Source organism: Mesoplodon mirus (genome assembly GCF_964341445.2).
Source record: "Mesoplodon mirus genome assembly, chromosome: 19".
NCBI classification, from domain to species: Eukaryota; Metazoa; Chordata; class Mammalia; order Artiodactyla; family Ziphiidae; genus Mesoplodon; species Mesoplodon mirus.
The window spans coordinates 11671399-11690657 of NC_138995.1; the positions used below are offsets into that span (position 1 = coordinate 11671399).

The 19259-nt window shown below is 38.8% G+C and overlaps 1 protein-coding gene across 7 annotated transcripts in view; it reads right to left on the reverse strand.

Annotated features, from left to right (window-relative positions):
• The window catches only part of CNTNAP4 (contactin associated protein family member 4), a gene marked incomplete at both ends in the record, with an annotated part of 261961 nt that overhangs the window by 82504 nt on the left and 160198 nt on the right, over window positions 1-19259 (reverse strand). For 5 of the 7 annotated variants that reach the window (XM_082608081.1, XM_082608082.1, XM_082608085.1 and 2 more), the window contains 2 exons: window positions 4296-4445; window positions 16322-16583. In XM_082608081.1, coding sequence (XP_082464207.1) covers window positions 4296-4445; window positions 16322-16583 — 412 coding nt within the window. Of the gene's footprint in view, window positions 1-4295; window positions 4446-16312; window positions 16584-19259 lie in introns of all 7 variants that reach the window. The other 2 variants (XM_082608079.1, XM_082608084.1) reach the window with 2 other exon arrangements.

A 19259-nucleotide genomic window follows, 5' to 3' on the forward strand; every position in this document is an offset into this window, starting at 1 on the left:
TGAACTGGTTTGAGATGAAAGTTCTAAAATATGAAGATTTCTAGGGAACACTTTATGCTGAATTAATGGACAGATCCATTCCTAGAGGCAGGCAGCATGCTAAGCACCTCTGAGACGGCAGATAAATGATCACTGCATGTACCAGAAGTAAGATGTCGGGTTTGACTTCAGGGTGGCGTAGCCAGTTCACTGGATGGATAATGTCTGATTTATACAAGCGGGAGTGTGAGGATTCTGCACACAGTCTAGTATCTCTAGCTTGTGCTACACGGTGTGTTATTCAGTTGCACCAAGATTGCACAGGGGAATACACAGAAGTTAGACTTCCCTCCATCCTCAATCTGGAGAACCCAGATTTAAATTTTATAGTTTATAACTAATAAAAGCTGACCTCAGTAATTTTTTGAAAGGCATACATTTGAGGAGGGAGAAAACGTAAACGATGATGGGCAGAGAGTGGCGTGTGGCAGTATATGCAGAACGCTGTGAGTTCCGGGCAGCCACTCTCTCAACAGTCACACTCAAGACTGACACAGAAAACAAATACAACCCAGGCTGGTGGGACAGACTGCCCCTTTGCATGGGGGCACTGTAGCCAGCTTATAGGTTAGACTGATTGCTGATAAGATAACTGGAAACCCAGCAGTTGAATTTAGAGAGGACCACAGGGGAATGGATGGGAAGTGTCTCAGAACGTAGGATGTTTATTTACTTGAAGACAAACTGGCTGAAAAATTAACTACCTAAAAAAAGCCCTCCATCTAGATAAAACAGATCCTAGGAATAAAGGGGACTCTCATCCACACAGCGGAGAAGGTTTTCTAGGATGACCAACAGCCAAGTTTGCTCTGGGGGTGGGAAGCAGGGAGGCTGTTTCCAGGACTCCAGGCTTTCAGCGCTAAAACGGGAGAGTTGGTGGTGCAGCAAAAATAGAAATGAGACTTCTCTTAAATAAAAGAAGAGAAGGAAAATAAGGAAACAATGAACAGGCTGGGAAACAACATCAACAGGCCTGAAAGAGTTAAGGAGTCTTGGTTATTCTTTAGCTGTTACTACTAAGCAACACTTGCAGCTGGACTTCTTCACAAAGCTGAGTACTCTCTGACTCCGTATGAATTACACTCTGCACCTGGCTTTCTTCTCCCCTTACACTCCCTTGTAGTATTCTTTGTTTCAGAAAGAAGGTCACTGGTCAATAACTTCAGAAAAGACCAACCCCAGTCACCAAGTTGCCTGATGCCAGCTGTGGCTGTTTTGAAATTTTGCAAAAGGAAAAAAAAAAAAAGCAAGACCTTCATTAAGATATAAAACCTCTCCCTATTCCCGGGGGTGGGGGCGGGGTGGGGGCAGGGTGGGGGGCGCCTGCTGTGTCCTCTCTTTGCCTGGCAAAGAATAAAGCTACTTTTTCTTGTTCCTCCAAAACTCTGCTTCCGTATTTCTTTTCGGCATTGGTGCACGGAGAGCCAAGATTTTGGCATCATTGGTCACCCCATTGCCGGTACCACTCAGACAATGAGCCCCTGAGCCAGTCCTGCCCTTCAGGGGATCCTATTCTAACCCTCCTCCAGCCATGATTCTGCCCATGGCACCAGGGGGTCTCACAGGGGAAGGTGATGTGCCCACTTGGAAACTGCTCCCCTCTAGCCCATCCCAGAATTCCCACCCCAGAAGCCCTACTTGGGCTTCCAGAAGGATGGACCTCCTCTACCAGGTCCTGGAGGCACAAGGCTGGGAGGAGGAGGGAGAAATGTGGCAGCAGGAGGCCTCCTGCTTTCCTCTGGACCCTTGCTCGCAGCCCTGGAAATGTCAGGGTGCCCTGGGGCTTGCAGGGTATATACTTAGTGATTAATAGAATCTCATGACAAGATCAAACATACTCTGGTACTTAAGGTTACCAATTGGAGAAGATGATTGAATAAACTAAGTAAACTTAGTTTACTTAGTAAACTAACTTTACTTACTTGCCTAAGTAAACTTAAGATTGGTTATTTAAATAAAAGCCCTGAAGTTGGAATTTCATTATGGAAGCTTTCACAGTATATTGTTTAGGGACTCAGGAATACCTTCATAGATGTCAAATCATAAAGAACATGACAGGAGGCATAAAACCCCAATTCAAGATGATGGTTACCTGGGGAGATGAAGAGGTATGATCATGGAGTGACAAATGGATGTTGGTAATGTTATCTTTCTTAAGCTGGAAAATGCATGTGTAGATGTGTATTTTAAAAATAATAATTAGTATTCTTTAAATTGTATATATGATGTAAGATGTGAACAATACGAACTAACTGGGTGTGGGCTATTTGGCAACTCCCAGTGTATCTTTGCAATCCTCTGGTAAATCTAAAACTATTCAAAAATTATTAAGTTCATTTAATTAAAATGGTGTATATCATATGTATCATAATAAAAACAAGCAAAATTACAGAGTGCACATGTGATATATCTCATTATGAAATATTATAGTATGAATAAAAATCAATCAAAATTTTGTACAAAAAATAGGTAGGCATCATTAAATCTGAACATGAAGGGTATAAAATAATTTAAGAATGATGAGTCTATTTTCATTACTTACACTTTTATGCAGTCTGTTATTTTTATCATCTCTTTTTTGCATCATTTAACAAAATGTTTGGGTTTTTTCTTACCTCTTTTGGTGCTTCTAAATCTTTTCCTTTGAAGTGAAAGCTCTTAATTAAGTTGTTCTACACAGATCTTCCTTGACTTACAATGTGGTTACATCTTGATAAACCCATTGTAAGTTGAAAATATCCTAAGTCAAAAATGTGTTTAATATATCCAACCTGCCAAACATCATAGCTTAGCCCAGCCTACCTTAAACATGCTCAGGACACTTACATTAGCCAACAGTTGGGCAAAATCACCTAACACAAACCCTACTTTATAATAAAGTGTTGAATACTCACGTAATTTATTGAATACTGTACTGAAAGTGAAAACAGATTGGTTGTGTGGGAACAGAATGGTTTAAGTGTATCTGTTGTTTACCCTTGGGATTGCGTGGGTGACTGGGAGCTGTGGCTCGCTGCCACTGCCCAGCATCCTGAGAGAGTATTATTCCACATGTCACTAGCCTGGGAAAAGGTCAAAATTCAAAGTATGGTTTCTATTGAATGTGTATTTCTTCACACCATCATAAAGTTGAAAAATCCTAAGTCAGGGACTGTTTGTATATCTTACCCTGTATTAAAGGAACATGTTCCTATGGACTGCTATAAAATAAATCATATATTCCATTAGGTTTTATAAATCACTTGGTTTATAAATGAACACATCACCCTAAAGGAAGCAATTATATCTTTTAAGACTGTTGGCATTATGCTGCCTTTCACAGTAACAGATTATGTAGAGTTTTTTCGGTTTGTTTGTTCACTCTTAATATAAGATGAATGATTCACGGTCTGTATACTTACTGTCAATTCTTAGAAAGGAATTTGTATTTTATTGATGAATGATGAAGACTGGGCTTTCAACCAAATTCAAAAGTGCTTCTAGACAGAAGTCATGATTACATTTCAAAATAACAAGAAGAAACACCTCAAGTCATGATTAAAAATAAGTCTTACTACTAACAGTTTTACAACTTTGTCTTTCTAATTAATGTCAAGTATTGTCTTATTTTAATTTTCCAGTGCTAAAGATTCATTTCCACTTCCAAGGTTTGCTTTTTGAAGATTTTAGTTCAATCAAACATCCACTGGACAAGTAAACACTACATTTGTTTTTGTTCCTTAAGAGAGATGGCCTGGTGCTGAAGGCTAATGCCTTCATTTTATCAACTATATCAGTGCATTATTACTTAGCAGTGAGAAGAGGCTTCTGGGGCTAATTAAGTTAGATTATTTGTCCACTGGCATAACAATGACCTTCACTGAGCAGCAGAAAAGCAATAAGAATGCTCTAGAAAAGCTAAGAGGCATGATCAGGATAACAGTGCAATGAAATGAGCCCATAAAATCTGAAAAAGACATACATGTAAAGCCATTCAACATTAGGAAAATATAACAAAATTTGAAATAAGAACTGAAGAGCATGGTCTACTTGCAAGCAATCTCATTATAGAAATTATAAACATAAGTCAGTCCACCTCAAAGAAATGTATTTTAGGTCATAATTAATCATCATGATCTACTCAACATTTCCATGTTCAAAGAAAGTGAGAAATTATTCCATAATATTGACACTGGTTAAAACACGATGACATTAAGACACAGGAAGTAACTGCGAACATGGTTCAATTGCCCATATGGAGCAACTGTTTCTCTTACCTCCAAAATAATAGGTGCCCCCTGAATAAATCTGCTCAGGCCCCAGGGAAGGAGATGCAGAAGCCACTTGGCCATCCACCACCACGCTCAGGTAACTCCTTTTGGCAGACAAAGAGATGGAATGCCACTGCCCATCATTTAATCCAACACCTGGGGGAGGTAAAATCAGTTAAAAGAGATACCTCTTAACAGTGAACACTGTAAGCAGTTGGTTAGAAATAGCAATGTACACATTACTCAAACAAGGGCAGCACTCATAACTATTAATAAAAGAAGAAGGGAGAGAGAAAGGGAGGTCAGTGGGCAATCAGCACCCTCTACGTGGAAACAGTGCATGATTATCTTTCTTTCTTGGGGCCTCAATAGAGAGAACAAAATTCTAACTCAACTTTGGACAATCCTGAATGGTTAAAACCTTTCAATGGTTCAAATCTTATTTGGCATGGACTAATTTTCAGCTTCCACCATGTAATTTACCTTTTAAAAGGAGGGGTTTGGGAAGAGCACAGATATTTTCCAAAATTCTAGGTTATACCCAATAGAGGATTTATCTGCTCTTTTACACTTTGGTGTAGTCATTTTTTGTGAGACTAGAATATTAAACAAAGTATATGAAGTCAATCATTACAAAAATATTTGAAGAGATTATAATGCACGCTGAAAGCATACTGGTATAATGCAAAGTTAAAAAATAAAGCAGCGTGTAAAACCATATTTACACAGCTGATCATAATAACTTTCAGATTTCGTATTTGCAAGTTCAACCAGTTGCCATAATTTATTGGTAGCTTCCAAATCAATACTCAGGGCACTTTTGGGGTCAGGCATAGAAATGCACAGAGCAGAGAAAAATTTGAGTTGACTGACATGCATGCTTCTAGCTGAGGTCAAGTAAGGCAAAATTTCTTATTTCAGCTCTCACATGTAAACCTGTCTTCACATTTTTGTGTTTTCTGTTGGCGATTTTGCTGTTTAAAAGGCCCCCTGGCACAGTGATGAAGGGCTGTCTAGTGTTCTTAAGTGCAAGAATGCTATGATTTGCCTTATGGAGAAAATACATGTGATAGATAAACTTCATTCAGGCATGAGTTATAGTGCTGTTGGCCACGAATTCAATGTTGGTGAATCAATAATAAATACTAAATAACGTGTCTTCAAACACAATCATACATACAAGGTTGTGTTGATAGGTAGACAAAAATGTTGCCACCACAGGCTCACAGGAACCTAACCCTGTATTTCCCCTGGAAACAATGGTTTAGTATTTGCTAATTCCATGTTCACGGCAACTTCAGAGAACATAACTATTGCAAGTATTGCGAATCGACTCTATACATACAATTCTAATTATATTCCTAATTTTATATAAATATGGGAAAGGGCTGAAAGGAAATACCTCTACATCTAAACAGTAATTTTTGCATAAAAGAAAACTGTGGTTGTTTTTACTTCTCTTTATAATTTTTCTGTATTTTCCAAGTTTACATATATAATAAAAAATTGCTATAATCAAAAATCAAGGTTTTCTTATCACCTATAGAAACAGTCACTAGTCCCTCCTAAGGCATTCCCAGTGTCATGAATCCAGGTGATGGTGGAGCCTTTCCCTCTTAAAGGGAATTACGTCTACAAAGGTTCTGTTTTGAATACTCAGCAGACAGGTGGAATCTAAGTCTCTCTATTGTAGGTAAACCAGTAAGGTTTACATCCACTGAATAGTCAACTCTGTATGATTTTGCAGATCAAATTACTAAGCAAAAATATAAGTACTCTATTAAATCTAAAAGTCATGGGCCTCTTTCTTGATATTATGTGCAATTTCTTTATTTCTCCAGCTATTTTTGACCACAAGCTTTCAGACAGAAAATGCATGGAAGCTCCATTAGATGTTGAAGCTCTTTGCCCTGTACTCATTTAGTATAACACAAATTCCATCCTGGGCACCAAAGCTTATTTTTAAATTATACCCATGAAGCAAAAAAGGTTTCCAAAGACCCAATTCTGATTTGGTTTGTGAAAGATAATGAGAAAGGCCTAAAAACTGAAAAATGAAGAATGTAGGCTAGACACTTTTAGACACATTTTCTAAGAGTGCACTCTGAAATAGACGGTTGAATAGAGTTATATAATCCCTGAGGATATGAGACTGGACTAAAATAAATCAAACGTCCCAAATTTGTCATCCTGTGCTTCCTTTAAGAGGATACATTTAGAGTGAAAATCCTTGTACTGAGTTTTGCGTCACACGGACGAACACTTCCCACCCTCCTCACCCCACCCTGCGTCTCCCACCATCTCTTCCTCAAAGCTCGGATGTGCCTGGATACAAGGTTCTGCTTCTTTTATCTCATCTTAGGCGTTCCATTGGCCTGGGACGGTGCTCATCAAACTACCTGTGGTTATGGACATTTTCTTTTCTGATCTACTGCAGATTGATACTTTTATAAAATTCAATAAAAATGAATGACTGAAACATTAAAGAAAGAAGATATATAAAATACAAGCCCACTGACCATATGCTTAGAAGGTGTGGCAATACCTTCTTGCTATAACGGTTTCTAGGAGCTTACTCTCAATTTTTGTACTTATCTTGGTAATAAGTATTTCAGTGAACCAGTGTATTCCAAGGAGCACACTCTGAGTATCAGTGCTCCAGGTAGCTGCTGGGTAGCTGCAGCAGGATAAAGTCAAAGGCTTGGGGACACCTTCTGTCAATACAGAAGCTAATTTAGATTAAGAACACAAGTCTGTCAGGACAGCCATTCTGTGATGTGACACAGTTAATCGCACCCACTTGCCCAGCTTGTGGGTTACGAAGTTGTGCTGTGTTTGTGGGGGAAACTTCAGAAAGGTATTCTTGAGCCTCATTTGTAACAGACCGCTTGCTTATGAAGAGGAGACTTTTTTATTACCTGTCAATGGGATTTATTGCTCAAATTAAATAATGAAAGACCCATTTAATTCATTTCACCTAACTCTACATAATACAAAGGATAATTTTAAAATTGGATTCTATTTTTCTTTTAAATCTACAGCTCCTTCCACTTTAATGTCTGATGAGAAGTGAGCCCCTTTCCAAGGCCACATCATGGTGAAAGAGGGGAAGAAAAGGAGGAATTGCAGAATTTGTATTTTTTCTGATTCATGGTATAAGGTAACTAAATGCTAATTCCAGTACACGACTCCCACCACTCACAACTTTCGAATGTAGGGGAAGGGATATGTTGTTGGTACAATAATAATAAAATAATAACAGTTTTAGTGACTATTACTCATAACAGGTACTGCGTGCTTTATACGCATCATGTCATTTAATTTTCAACATTACTATTGTTATTCTCATTTTAAATATAGAGAAAATAAAGGTCAAGAGGAAAAACAAATCACCCAAGGAAGTATCCAGCTGGTGAGCTGATTCCAAAACCCACACTCTTCTCAGCCTGCACGACAGGTAGGTCCCCTTATGGTTTTCCTCATGTTAAACAATTAACTTTGAGAAAGAGAAAAGAGCTAGGGGCTAGTGGCCTGGTACTCTCAGGGAGGCCTTGGTGGTGTGAGATGCTGGTGGGCATCCAGAGCTAGGCCTTGGTGTTCTCCCATTGAGCATAAGCAAGCTCACAGAACATCAGTATTAGACAAGGTCACTCTGTCACTACAATGAATTGGGACCAAAAAAAAAACCCTCAAAACAAACCCCGAAAGTACTTTACAAACTGGTTTAAGCACAGACAAAAGCAAGGTTACTGTGCAAACCACAAAAATACCAAGTCCTCTCCTGGATAATATGAATAACAACTGACTTTTTAAATCAATTACAGATTTAGCCTTATTTTATTCCTCCATCCTTCTAAATAATACTTACAAAGATATTTAACCACACAGTTACCCTCACCTCCTGGCAGCATTTAATCCCAAGCAATTTTCCATTTCCTTGAAACCCCCACGCAAAACAGCTAACTCAACCTCAAATCCTATAACAAGTCATCCTTAACACCTTTGTAATGAGACTCTTCCATGGTTCCCCTGGGTGACAGCTCTCCTTGTTGCAGTAAGCAACAAACCTAACCTGTTTAATTGCAGGTATGATCACTGTGGTCTTTGGGTAGAAACCATTGACAGCTCCAGCTGGAAGAACAGAAGAATAAATGGAAAGGTTTGCAAGTGCAGGTGGCAGGAGAATGTGGGATCCTTTACAAGAACCTTCTCCCTCTCCCCTTCTTCTCCTTCTCCTCCTCTTTTCTGTTTTCTCTCTCTCTCCTTCTCTCTTTTTCTCTCCCTCTCAGGCCCCAAAACACAGACACACAAAATATAGGAGGAGGAAAAAGGTTTATCTCTGCTCCTTGTATATAATATCAGGGACCAGTCTTAAACTGCTACAGAAATATTGTGGCACTTTAGCTACCATCACTTTTTCATAAGATTATAACAGGCATCCATGAAGTAGGATGTGTAATGGGGGGGAGAAAAAGCCTGCTATATAGTGTAGATTCTTTGCAAAGAAGCAAAAGGCAATTATACAAAGGCCATTACTCAAGGAGCAACTGAAGGAATCTGCCTATTCCAAGTAACTTTTAGTGCTCTGAAACTGTGCCAGGCATTCTTATATTCACTAACTATAGCCACTAACCAAAATTAAAGATCCATGACACCAAATTGCTCTTGCCAAGAGGAAAATATGGAGGTCAATGCTGCCAATCACTTTAGGGGAAAGTGGGACTTTCAGGGAAAGCTCAGAATTAAAGATCCGTGACACCAGATCTCTCTTGCCAAGAGGAAAATATGGAGGTCAATGCTGCCAATCACTTTAGGGGAAAGTGGGACTTTCAAGGAGCGATGGGGTTCTAAGGTGAAAAGTAAGAATATTCCAACAGTGAAAGGGAAGAAGGGGGAATGTTAAAAATGGCTTCTCCTGGATGAGGCAAATCAAGAGGGCAGTCCCATTGCCAGGGCCACAGGAATCACGAAGGCCTAGTAACTGAAACATGCAGAAGCATCTCAGAGGCGGAGTCAAGATGGCATACTGGGAGAATGCGGAATTCGTGTCTCCTCACAACTAGGGCACCTACCAGGCACTGGTGGGGGACCACGGACACCTAAGGGGATGGGAGGAACCCCCAGTGACTGGGTAGGACGTGGGGTATGGGGGTAGTGAAGGGGGAGGAGAAGTGGAGGCGGGACGGGACTGGCGCCCCGAGGGGTGACTGTGGGGGGGGAAGGGACCCCACGCCCGAAAGGGGAAATTGGGGAACCACTGGGAGGGCAGAGGATCAAAAGGGAGCATGGCCAGGTTTCCCATGCCCACTTGGGCCCCCGGGAGCCTGCTGAAGACCCAGGCCTGATCCTCGGCCCACAGAGGCCCCCTCCAGCTGTGCAGGTCCTGAGGGAGTGGGAGGAAGGCAAGGAGGAGTAAAAGTAAAGGCCAGACCTCCAGGACCGGCACCCCTGAGGGGTGGCTGGGGGAGGTGAGGAGCTCCTACACCAAGCGGCACCCACCCCCGTTAGGGGGGGAGAACCTGGGAGAAGGTGAGGGAGGGGCGCGGAGGAACGGAAGGGAACGCGGCCAGTGCATTCCCTGTCCACTTAGGCACCGGGAAGGCTGCTGGGCTCCCGGGCCTAGTCCTCTGCCCTCAGAGCCTCCTTGCTGCGCACAGAGCCCAAGTCCCACCCCCACACCCCCACCCAGGGCCCCACCTCTACACTGGGAGACCCCGTCCAATGAGCTGGGCCTAATCCCCAACCACACACCCTCACTGAGGGCCCTACCTCCAAATTCCAGAACCCCACACTCCAGAGGACCTCCTTTGGATGTGCTGCCTCTCCCCTTCCCCAGGTCCTAAGAAGAGGTCCCATCCACGCTTGAACGGCGCCCCACCTAGGCCCCACCCGAGGGACTTTTCCAGCTACCTATGTCCTGAGCCTAGGCCCCGCCCCATGCTCAAACATCACCCCCCTAACCGCCTAGGACCCACCCCACCCTAAACCCCACCCCTGCCTAAGTTCCACTCCCGCCTAAACTCCACCCACATAGCCAGGGCTTTTGGTTTTTTTTTTCTTTTTTCTGTTGTGGTTGTATTTTACCTTGTGTAGTTGTTTCAATTATAGTTTTATTTTTCCGAATATATTTTTTCTCTTTCTAATTTTATTTTGTTTTTTATTCTTTGATATTGTACTGCTTCTTTCCGCCCTCCCGCCCTCCCTCTCTCTCTCTCTCTTTCTTTCTTTCATTTTTTTTTTTTTTTTTGCGATACGCGGGCCTCTCACTGTTGTGACCTCTCCCGTTGCGGAGCACAGGCTCCGGACGCGCAGGCTCAGCGGCCATGGCTCACGGGCCCAGCCGCTCCGCGGCATGTGGGATCCTCCCGGACCGGGGCACGAACTTTCGTCCCCTGCATCGGCAGGCGGACTCTCAACCGCTGCGCCACCAGGGAAGCCCTCTTTCTTTCTTTCATTTTTTTAAACTGCACCGTGAAGCTTGTGTGATCTTGGTTTCCAGGTCACAGGTCGGGCCCAAGATCCTGTGGTGGGAGCTCCGAGTCCAAACCTCTGGACTAACGGAAGATCTCAGACCCCAGGGAATATTAATAGGAATGAGGCCTCCCGGAGGGCCTCATCTCAGTACCAAGACCTGACTCTATCCAACTGCCTGCAAACTCCAGTGCTGGACATCTCAGGACAAATAACCAGTAAGACAGGAATACAGCAACACCCATCCAAAAAAAGAAAAAAGAAACAACAAAAAAATATGTTACAGATGAAGGAGCAAGGTAAAAACCTACAAGACCAAATAAACGAAGATGAAATAGGCAACCTACCTGTAAAATAATTCAGAATTATGATAGTAAAGATGATCCAAAATCTTGGAAACAGAATGGAGAAAATACAAGAAACATTTAACAAAGATCTAGAAGAACTAAAGAGCAAACAAACAGTGATGAACAACACAATTACTGGAATTAAAAATACTCTAGAAGGAATCAATAGCAGAATAACTGAGGCAGAAGAACAGATAAGTGAGCTGGAAGATAAAATGGTGGAAATAACTGCCAGGGAGCAGAATAAATAAAAAAGAATGAAAAGAATTGAGGACAGTCTCAGAGATATCTGGGACAACATTAAACACACCAACATTCAAATTATAGGGCTCCCAGAAGAAGAGGAAAAGAAAGGGTCTGAGAAAATACTTGAAGAGATTATAGTCAAAAACTTCCTTAACATGGGAAAGGAAATAGTCAATCAAGTCCAGGAAACAAAAAGAGTACCATAAAGGATGAACCCAAAGAGAAACACGCTGAAACACATATTAATCAAACTATCAAAAATTAAATACAAAGAAAAAATATTAAAAGCAGCAAGGGAAAAGCAACAAATAACATAGAAGGGAATCCCCATAAGGTTAACAGCTGACCTTTCAGCAGAAACTCTGCAAGCCAGAAGGGAGTGGCATGACATATTTAAAGTGATGAAAGGGAAAAACCTACAACCAAGATTACTCTACCCAGCAAGGATCTCATTCACATTCGACGGAGAAATTAAAACCTTTACAGACAAGCAAAAGTTAGGAGAGTTCACCACCACCAAACCAGCTTTACAACAAATGCTAAAGGAACTTCTCTAGGCAGGAAACACAAGTGAAGGAAAAGACCTACAAAAACAAACCCAAAACAATTGAGAAAATGGTAATAGGAACATACATATCGATAATTACCTTAAATGTAAAGGAATTAAATGCTCCAACCAAAAGACATAGACTGGCTGAATGGATACAAAAACAAGACCCGTACATATGCTGTCTACAAGAGACCCACTTCAGACCTAGTGACACATACAGACTGAAAGTGAGGGGATGGAAAAAGATATTCCATGAAAATGGAAATCAAAAGAAAGCTGGAGTAGCAATTCTCATATCAGACAAAATAGACTTTAAAATAAAGACTATTACAAGAGACAAAGAAGGACACTACATAATGATCAAGGCATCAATCCAAGAAGAAGATATAACAATTGTAAATATTTATGCACCCAACATAGGAGTACCTCAATACATAATGCAAATGCTAACAGCCATAAAAGGGGAAATCGACAGTAACACAATCATAGTAGGGGACTTTAACAACCCACTTTCACCAATGGACAGATCATCCAAAAGGAAAATAAATAAGGAAGCACAAGTTTTAAATGACATATTAAACAAGATGAACTTAACTGATATTTATAGGACATTCCATCCAAAAATAACAGAATACACTTTCTTCTCAAGTGCTCATGGAACATTCTCCAGGAGAGATGATATCTTGGGTCACAAATCAAGCCTTGGTAAATTTAAGAACATTGACATCGAATCAAGTATCCTTACCAACCACAATGTTATGAGACTAGATATCAATTACAGGGAAAATACTGTAAAAAATACAAACACATGGAGGCTAAACAATATGCTACTAAATAACCAAGAGGTCACTGAAGAACTCAAAGAGGAAATCAAAAAATGCCTAGAAACAAATAACAATGAACACACGATGACCCAAAACCTATGGGATGCAGCAAAAGCAGTTCTAAGAAAGAAGTTTATAGAAATACAATCCTACCTCACGAAACAAGAAAAATCTCAAATAAACAACCTAACCTTACACCTAAAGCAATTAGAGAAAGAAGAACAAAAATAACCCAAAGTTAGCAGAAGGAAAGAAATCATAAAGATCAGATCAGAAATAAATGAAAAAGAAATAAAGGAAACAACAGTAAAGATCAGTAAAACTAAAAGCTGGTTCTTTGAAAAGATAAACAAAATTGATAAACCATTAGCCAGACTCATCAAGAAAAAAAGGGAGAAGACTCAACAGAACTAAAAAAGAAAAAGAAGAAGTAACAACTGAACCTGCAGAATACAAAGGATCATGAGAAATTACTACAAGCAACCAAATGTCAATAAAATGGACAACCTGGAAGAAATGGACAAATTCTTAGAAAAGCACAACCTTCTGAGAATGAACCAGGAAGAAATGGAAAATATAAACAGACCAATCAAAAGCACTGAAATTGAAACTGTGATTAAAAATCTTCCAACAAACAAAAGCCCAGGACCAGATGGCTTCATAGGCGAATTCTATCAAACATTTACCGAAGAGCTAACACCTATCCTTCTCAAACTCTTCCAAAATATAGCAGAGGGAGGAACACTCCCAAACTCATTCTACGAGGCCACCATCACCCTGATACCAAAACCAGACAAAGATGTCACAAAGAAAACTACAGGCCAATATCACTGATGGAAATAGATGCAAAAATCCTCACCAAAATACTAGCGTACAGAATTCAACAGCACATTAAAAGGATCATACACCATGATCAAGTGGGGTTTATCCCAGGAATGCAAGGATTCTTCAATATACACAAATCAATCAACGTAAAATAGACAGGTAGTGGGCAGCAGCCACATAGCACAGGGAGATCAGCTTGGTGCTCTGTGACCACCTAGAGGGGTAGGATAGGGAGGGTGGGAGGGAGATGCAAGAGGGAAGGGATATGGGGATATATATGCTTATGTATAGATGATTCACTTTGTTATACAGCAGAAACTAACACACCATTGTAAAGTAATTACACTCCAATAAATATGTTTAAAAAGAAACATCTCAAATACTGTAAGGTTCCATCTGCCAGTCCCTGCCCATGGGAGCAAGAAGCTTGTTTTCAGGCCTGATTTTCACCTTTAGGCAAAAGCAACAGCAGAAATGTAAAACTCATAGCAGAAATCTCAAATTTGACAATAAAGAACTTGTTTTAAATAGGAAAATATAACCGTATTGTTCATTAGGTTCTTGATCTGAATGATTTTTGCTTTGCCATCTATAAAGGTGACAGAGACTGACAACATTTTATGTCATGAGTGATTTTGTAGTGCTGCTAATATGTTTTATGATTTAGACTATTATAATCTCCTTAATATTTCAAAAATGACTGAGGCTGGCATAGTATTTTTGAACCTTTCCAAATGAAGATTTGTAAAACTACATCACATTAAAAATTTAGCCTGATAATTCAAACATCTACACAATTCCATTCTTCTTCAACATAATATAAATTTTTATTCCATTGTAAAAAGCATAAAAACTCTATGTTTTGAAAACCTGTAAGATTAATAATTTATATCTCCAGTAGCAAAGAAAAATTGAGCCATCCTTATAGAATGGAATGATTTAGTATATGATACTCACCCACCAATAACAGGTCATCCATTCTCTTCCGAGTCATTATGATACAACCTGACAACTGATTTAATTATCGAACACTGTACCTGTGAAAGTCTTCTCCTATGAGGGAAACAAATGGACCACCCACCCATACCATTTAAATAACCCACTATCCAATGCAAAATGTACTTTCCTCACCGAAACTAGCAAAAATTAATACTTTAAAAGAAACTAGAAAGATGGCAATGGGGGAGTTGGTGTGTAAAGTCCTACTTGTGTTATCTGAAGTGTAACAATTTTAATATATTGACTTTCATATTTTGTCGAGGATCCTTGTTATTAGCTATGGGCACAATCACACAAAGTCATATGATGTCATAATAGATTACAGTGTACACGGATTTAAACATTAATTTTAAAAATCATTTGGGGTAGTCTAGATAGACTTACACCTAGCATTTTATTAAATTTGTATGCCTATAAAGTGTTTAGAAATGAACTAGCTTCATGGGGCTCAGTACAATAACACTGTACTGAAGCAGCTTCTTTAAGATGTTGAAAATTAGGCTATGAATATAATCGCCCCAGAGGATGTCAAATAACATCACAATAAACTACACATTAATAGTAAGCTTACATTTTTAGCCCCTCATTTTAGGGAGCCTATTAATTAGTGATATGACACTGATTAATTTATTTCCTTTTGTCAAGCCTGCAAATCTACCACACTTTGAGTATTGCATTAAAAAGTCACAGCACAGTACCTCTTAAAAATGATAATTGATATTGCAGTTTCAGTTCCCACAGTTAAACTACAGCAATATACGAACAACAAAAAAGATACACAAAGACTAGGCATATTCATTTGTATACCTGTGTTTCTTATATTTAGTTTCTGACTGTATTTTAACTTTTTTTCCTCTCCCAGTCATATTCTATTAATTTTGGTCATAGTTAATATAGATGAGTAGTACAATAGCATCTTTAAATTGTTTTTAAAGATCATTTATTAACTTGATGTCGCAATTTACCCCAATGTGACCTCTAGTTGCTTGGCTTGGGTATTATTCCATATATATGAAAATGTGATGGAGATCCTTTGTCAAGAATTATATAATTTTAATGAAGAGACAAAAATATCCCTCACCCAAAGCACTGACCTAAATTAGACATCAATTTTCGAGACACTCATACAGTCTCTTTAATTATATTCTAGTCATTAAAATGGTACCATACTGCCTAGAATTGCAGAGAATTCCATTTGGTTCCCAAATGACAGACTTTACACAAATCTTCTCCCCAAATATATGCAACACAACTACACACAAACTACAGCAGCAAGTAAAGTTAATTTGACTAAATATTTAGGTTTTACATTCACACTAGTATTGAGATACAGATATAGATTCCAGAAAGACCTCTCCCCATCTCTCAAAGACCAGATAAGACTAATAACTGTGTTACACAAGACTCATCTTCCATTGAAGATACCCAGCAAACTTGGGGTCCATTTCAAAGTCTTTCATATTTTTCCCAGAACACATTTCCTCGGGATATATTGATTTACCTGGACTGAGCGAGAGGGTCATGGAAGGAAATTTCTATTGCCCCACAACTATTATTTTGGTTAAAAAGAACTGCTCGTGTTGAAGACATATTTAAAAGAAAATCGGAATCGAGTTCCTCTAAGCAAGAGATAATCTTATTAACTCAAGTATGCATTTGTTAAACAAATATTAATTTGGGGGTTAAGCATAAAATTTTACGGAGAAGGGACAGAGAGAGAATGAAATCTTTCAAATGCATATACTTTGCCTGCAGGAATACACTTATTACCTGCTGTGACGTCACTGGGTAATTTTCCTGGATGGTAGAGATTCAGCTTAAGTTTTCCATCATTAAGAAAGAGGAGGAGACCCCCTGAAACCAGCTGAAGCTCACTGAATAGCAGAAGCCCCTCCTTATTCCAGGTTCGAAATTGAAAAGTGGCAGAAACCTCGTCCTCCCCGGAAGAGCCCGGCAGTGCTAAGTAACTCCTGGGGCTCAGAAAAGTCACAGGCACAGACTGTGGTTCTGAACAAGAAAACAACACATTTCCCTGAGAATAAAGTAAAAGAAAAAGCTTTAAGAATGACACTCACATCACCTTAGTGATAAAATCTGAAATACAGAGGCTGTTTATCAATTTCTAATTACCCCTGATTTAAAACAACAACAAAAATTGCTATCAACATGAATATTCAAATCCTTGCCATATGTCTTAAAGGTTCTTCAAATCCAGGGATACATGGTCAGGCAAATCTTTCCCTGCGTTTTCTGGGTGAAATTATTTCCTCCCCATCTCTCAGTTCACAAAGGCATCTAACTCAATGCAATTGAATTCAATAAAAAATTTATTAAAAACAACTCTTTTTTATGCTTTACTTGGTTTTCTCTTCCCACTTATTTCACCCTTTTGCTGCCTTTGGCTTCTAACCCACCCCATAACATAACCAACATTAATGAGCTACTGGTTTTCCTTCCATATTTTTTCATAATTCTCTGTTTCCATTGACATATACAAATATATATATACACATATATATGTATATACATGATTAAGTTATGTGTTCACTTATATGTACATTCACATACACCTAAATATGTTTTCAACACATATACCTACACACTAGGCATTATTTGTTTTATTAAAATAGGAGCCATGTTTTATGCTGTTTACTGTATCATGATTTTATCATTAACAAATAACTTATGGAAATCCCTTTGAGTTATCTGGCAGAAGCCTAATTCCTACTTTTATTGATTGCATAATATTTTACTATGTGAATGTTCCAATTTTAGTCAACTCTTTCCTTGTTAATGTGTATTCACTTTGTTTCCAGGTTTTGCCTCTCTGAACAATGCAAGAATAAATAACTCTGCATGCTTCTCTATGTGCTGGTATTTTCAGTTCTGCAGAAGACGGTTCTAAATAAAGAACTATTGTATCTACATGTTTTAATAAATATTTCCAGCTTCTTCTCTGCCCACCAAAAAAAGTTACATTCTCCACATTTCCAACAGTAGTATACAAGGGTATGCTTTTCCTACATCCTTGACAAAGATATGCTTTTCCCCACATCCTTGACGGCAATAGGTATTACATATCTTTTAAATCTGCACAAGTTCAACAACCAAATGCCAAAGTGATGTATCATTCTCATTTATCTTGCATTTACCTAACAGTATATCTAAGCATTTTTCATGAGTTTGTTGCTCTTCTGGACTCACTTTCATCAGAACGGTCTGTTCATACCCTCTGCCTATTTTTCATCTTTTTAGGTTTAACATTGCATAATACAATGTAGTACTTACATTCTTTTTTGAACCATTTTTGTCTTTTTCTTATCATTATGTGCTTGTCATCAGATTTACATGTATTATTTCTTATCTAAGGGTTTTTAGGTAGATCTTCAAGATACATTAGAATTGCATGAATTTTCATTAAAATATTGTACATGAAGGATTATTTTGCTATTAGAGTTAAATACATATTTAAGGATTAAAAAAAAAGTAAAGGTCTGAACTATTTAGAAATAATTAGAATGTTCCTTAACAGGCTTCAGAAATCAAGATAAATGTTTTTATTTTACCTGAAAATAATCTTCAACAAATTTTCTAAATATAGATTTGAAAAGTCAATGAAATCACTTTATTTAGAATACACATTGGAATTAAACTACTAGTCTTGGTTAAACAAAAACATTTGGCTATACTGTGATTCTGTTAAAAGTGAATTAGCTTTCACTGCAGACAAATACCTTGCCCCAGTGAATGAAATAACAAAAGCAGAAGAGTGAAATAAACTGACCCATAATGTAGAGGCAATTATAAGACTAACAAACCTGGTAAAAATGGAAACATTTACCAGCTACATTTGGACAGCTGTCTGCTACTCTACAAGCAGCAAATCCTTGGCAATGAAGAGTGGGTGCTTGCTGCGTGAGCAGCTTCTGGAAACTCATTTTGCAATGAAACACTCACATCTATCTCTCTATAATATTTTTATTTTCCATTTAAATTCTTTTCCCTTTTTAAAAAAAACACTACTTAAAAATCTTGCTGGATGGTGTATTCATATAAATACTATCAATTCACACAGAGAATTAAGAATAAAATGTTTTGTAAGCAATAAATAATCCCATGATGTGGTTTGGGTTTTGCTGACACAACATGAGCTTACATTTACATATTCTGAATTTTGAACAATTAAAGAAATGTATTCAAATGGATAGATGTGTCTGCTTTTCTATCATTAAGCTGGTTAAGCTAGAAACCACGTTTCGCAGAATCTCTTTTCTTGTCTTGCTGTGGTTAAAAGTTAGCCAAAAAGGGAGTTTGCATGATATGAGTCAGAAGTGAAAGGCTGGCCGTTTTCCCCCCAAAGGTTTTCTGTGTGTGATAAAGCCCAGTGAGGGATGAACACAGAGGGGCTGGTTTATTCCAGCTTGTCCTGGCTTTCACTCTGCTCCATCTCTTCCTCCAGACAGCTGGGTTCCACTTTCCAGCGCCTCTGATGATTGTTAAGATCCAAGTCCTAGAATAGATCCTTGTTCCTAAACTCACAGTGGTGCTGCTTCCCTGACTGAACCCTGACCAATAACAGTTGTATTTAAATTCTGCTGCCTTTCCATAGAATTAGAGTATAATGCAGCCTGACCAGCACTGCTCTTGGGACAGACTGGCAGATGCAATCTTATAAAAGTCTACTAGTTTCTTTTATTGGTTATAAATG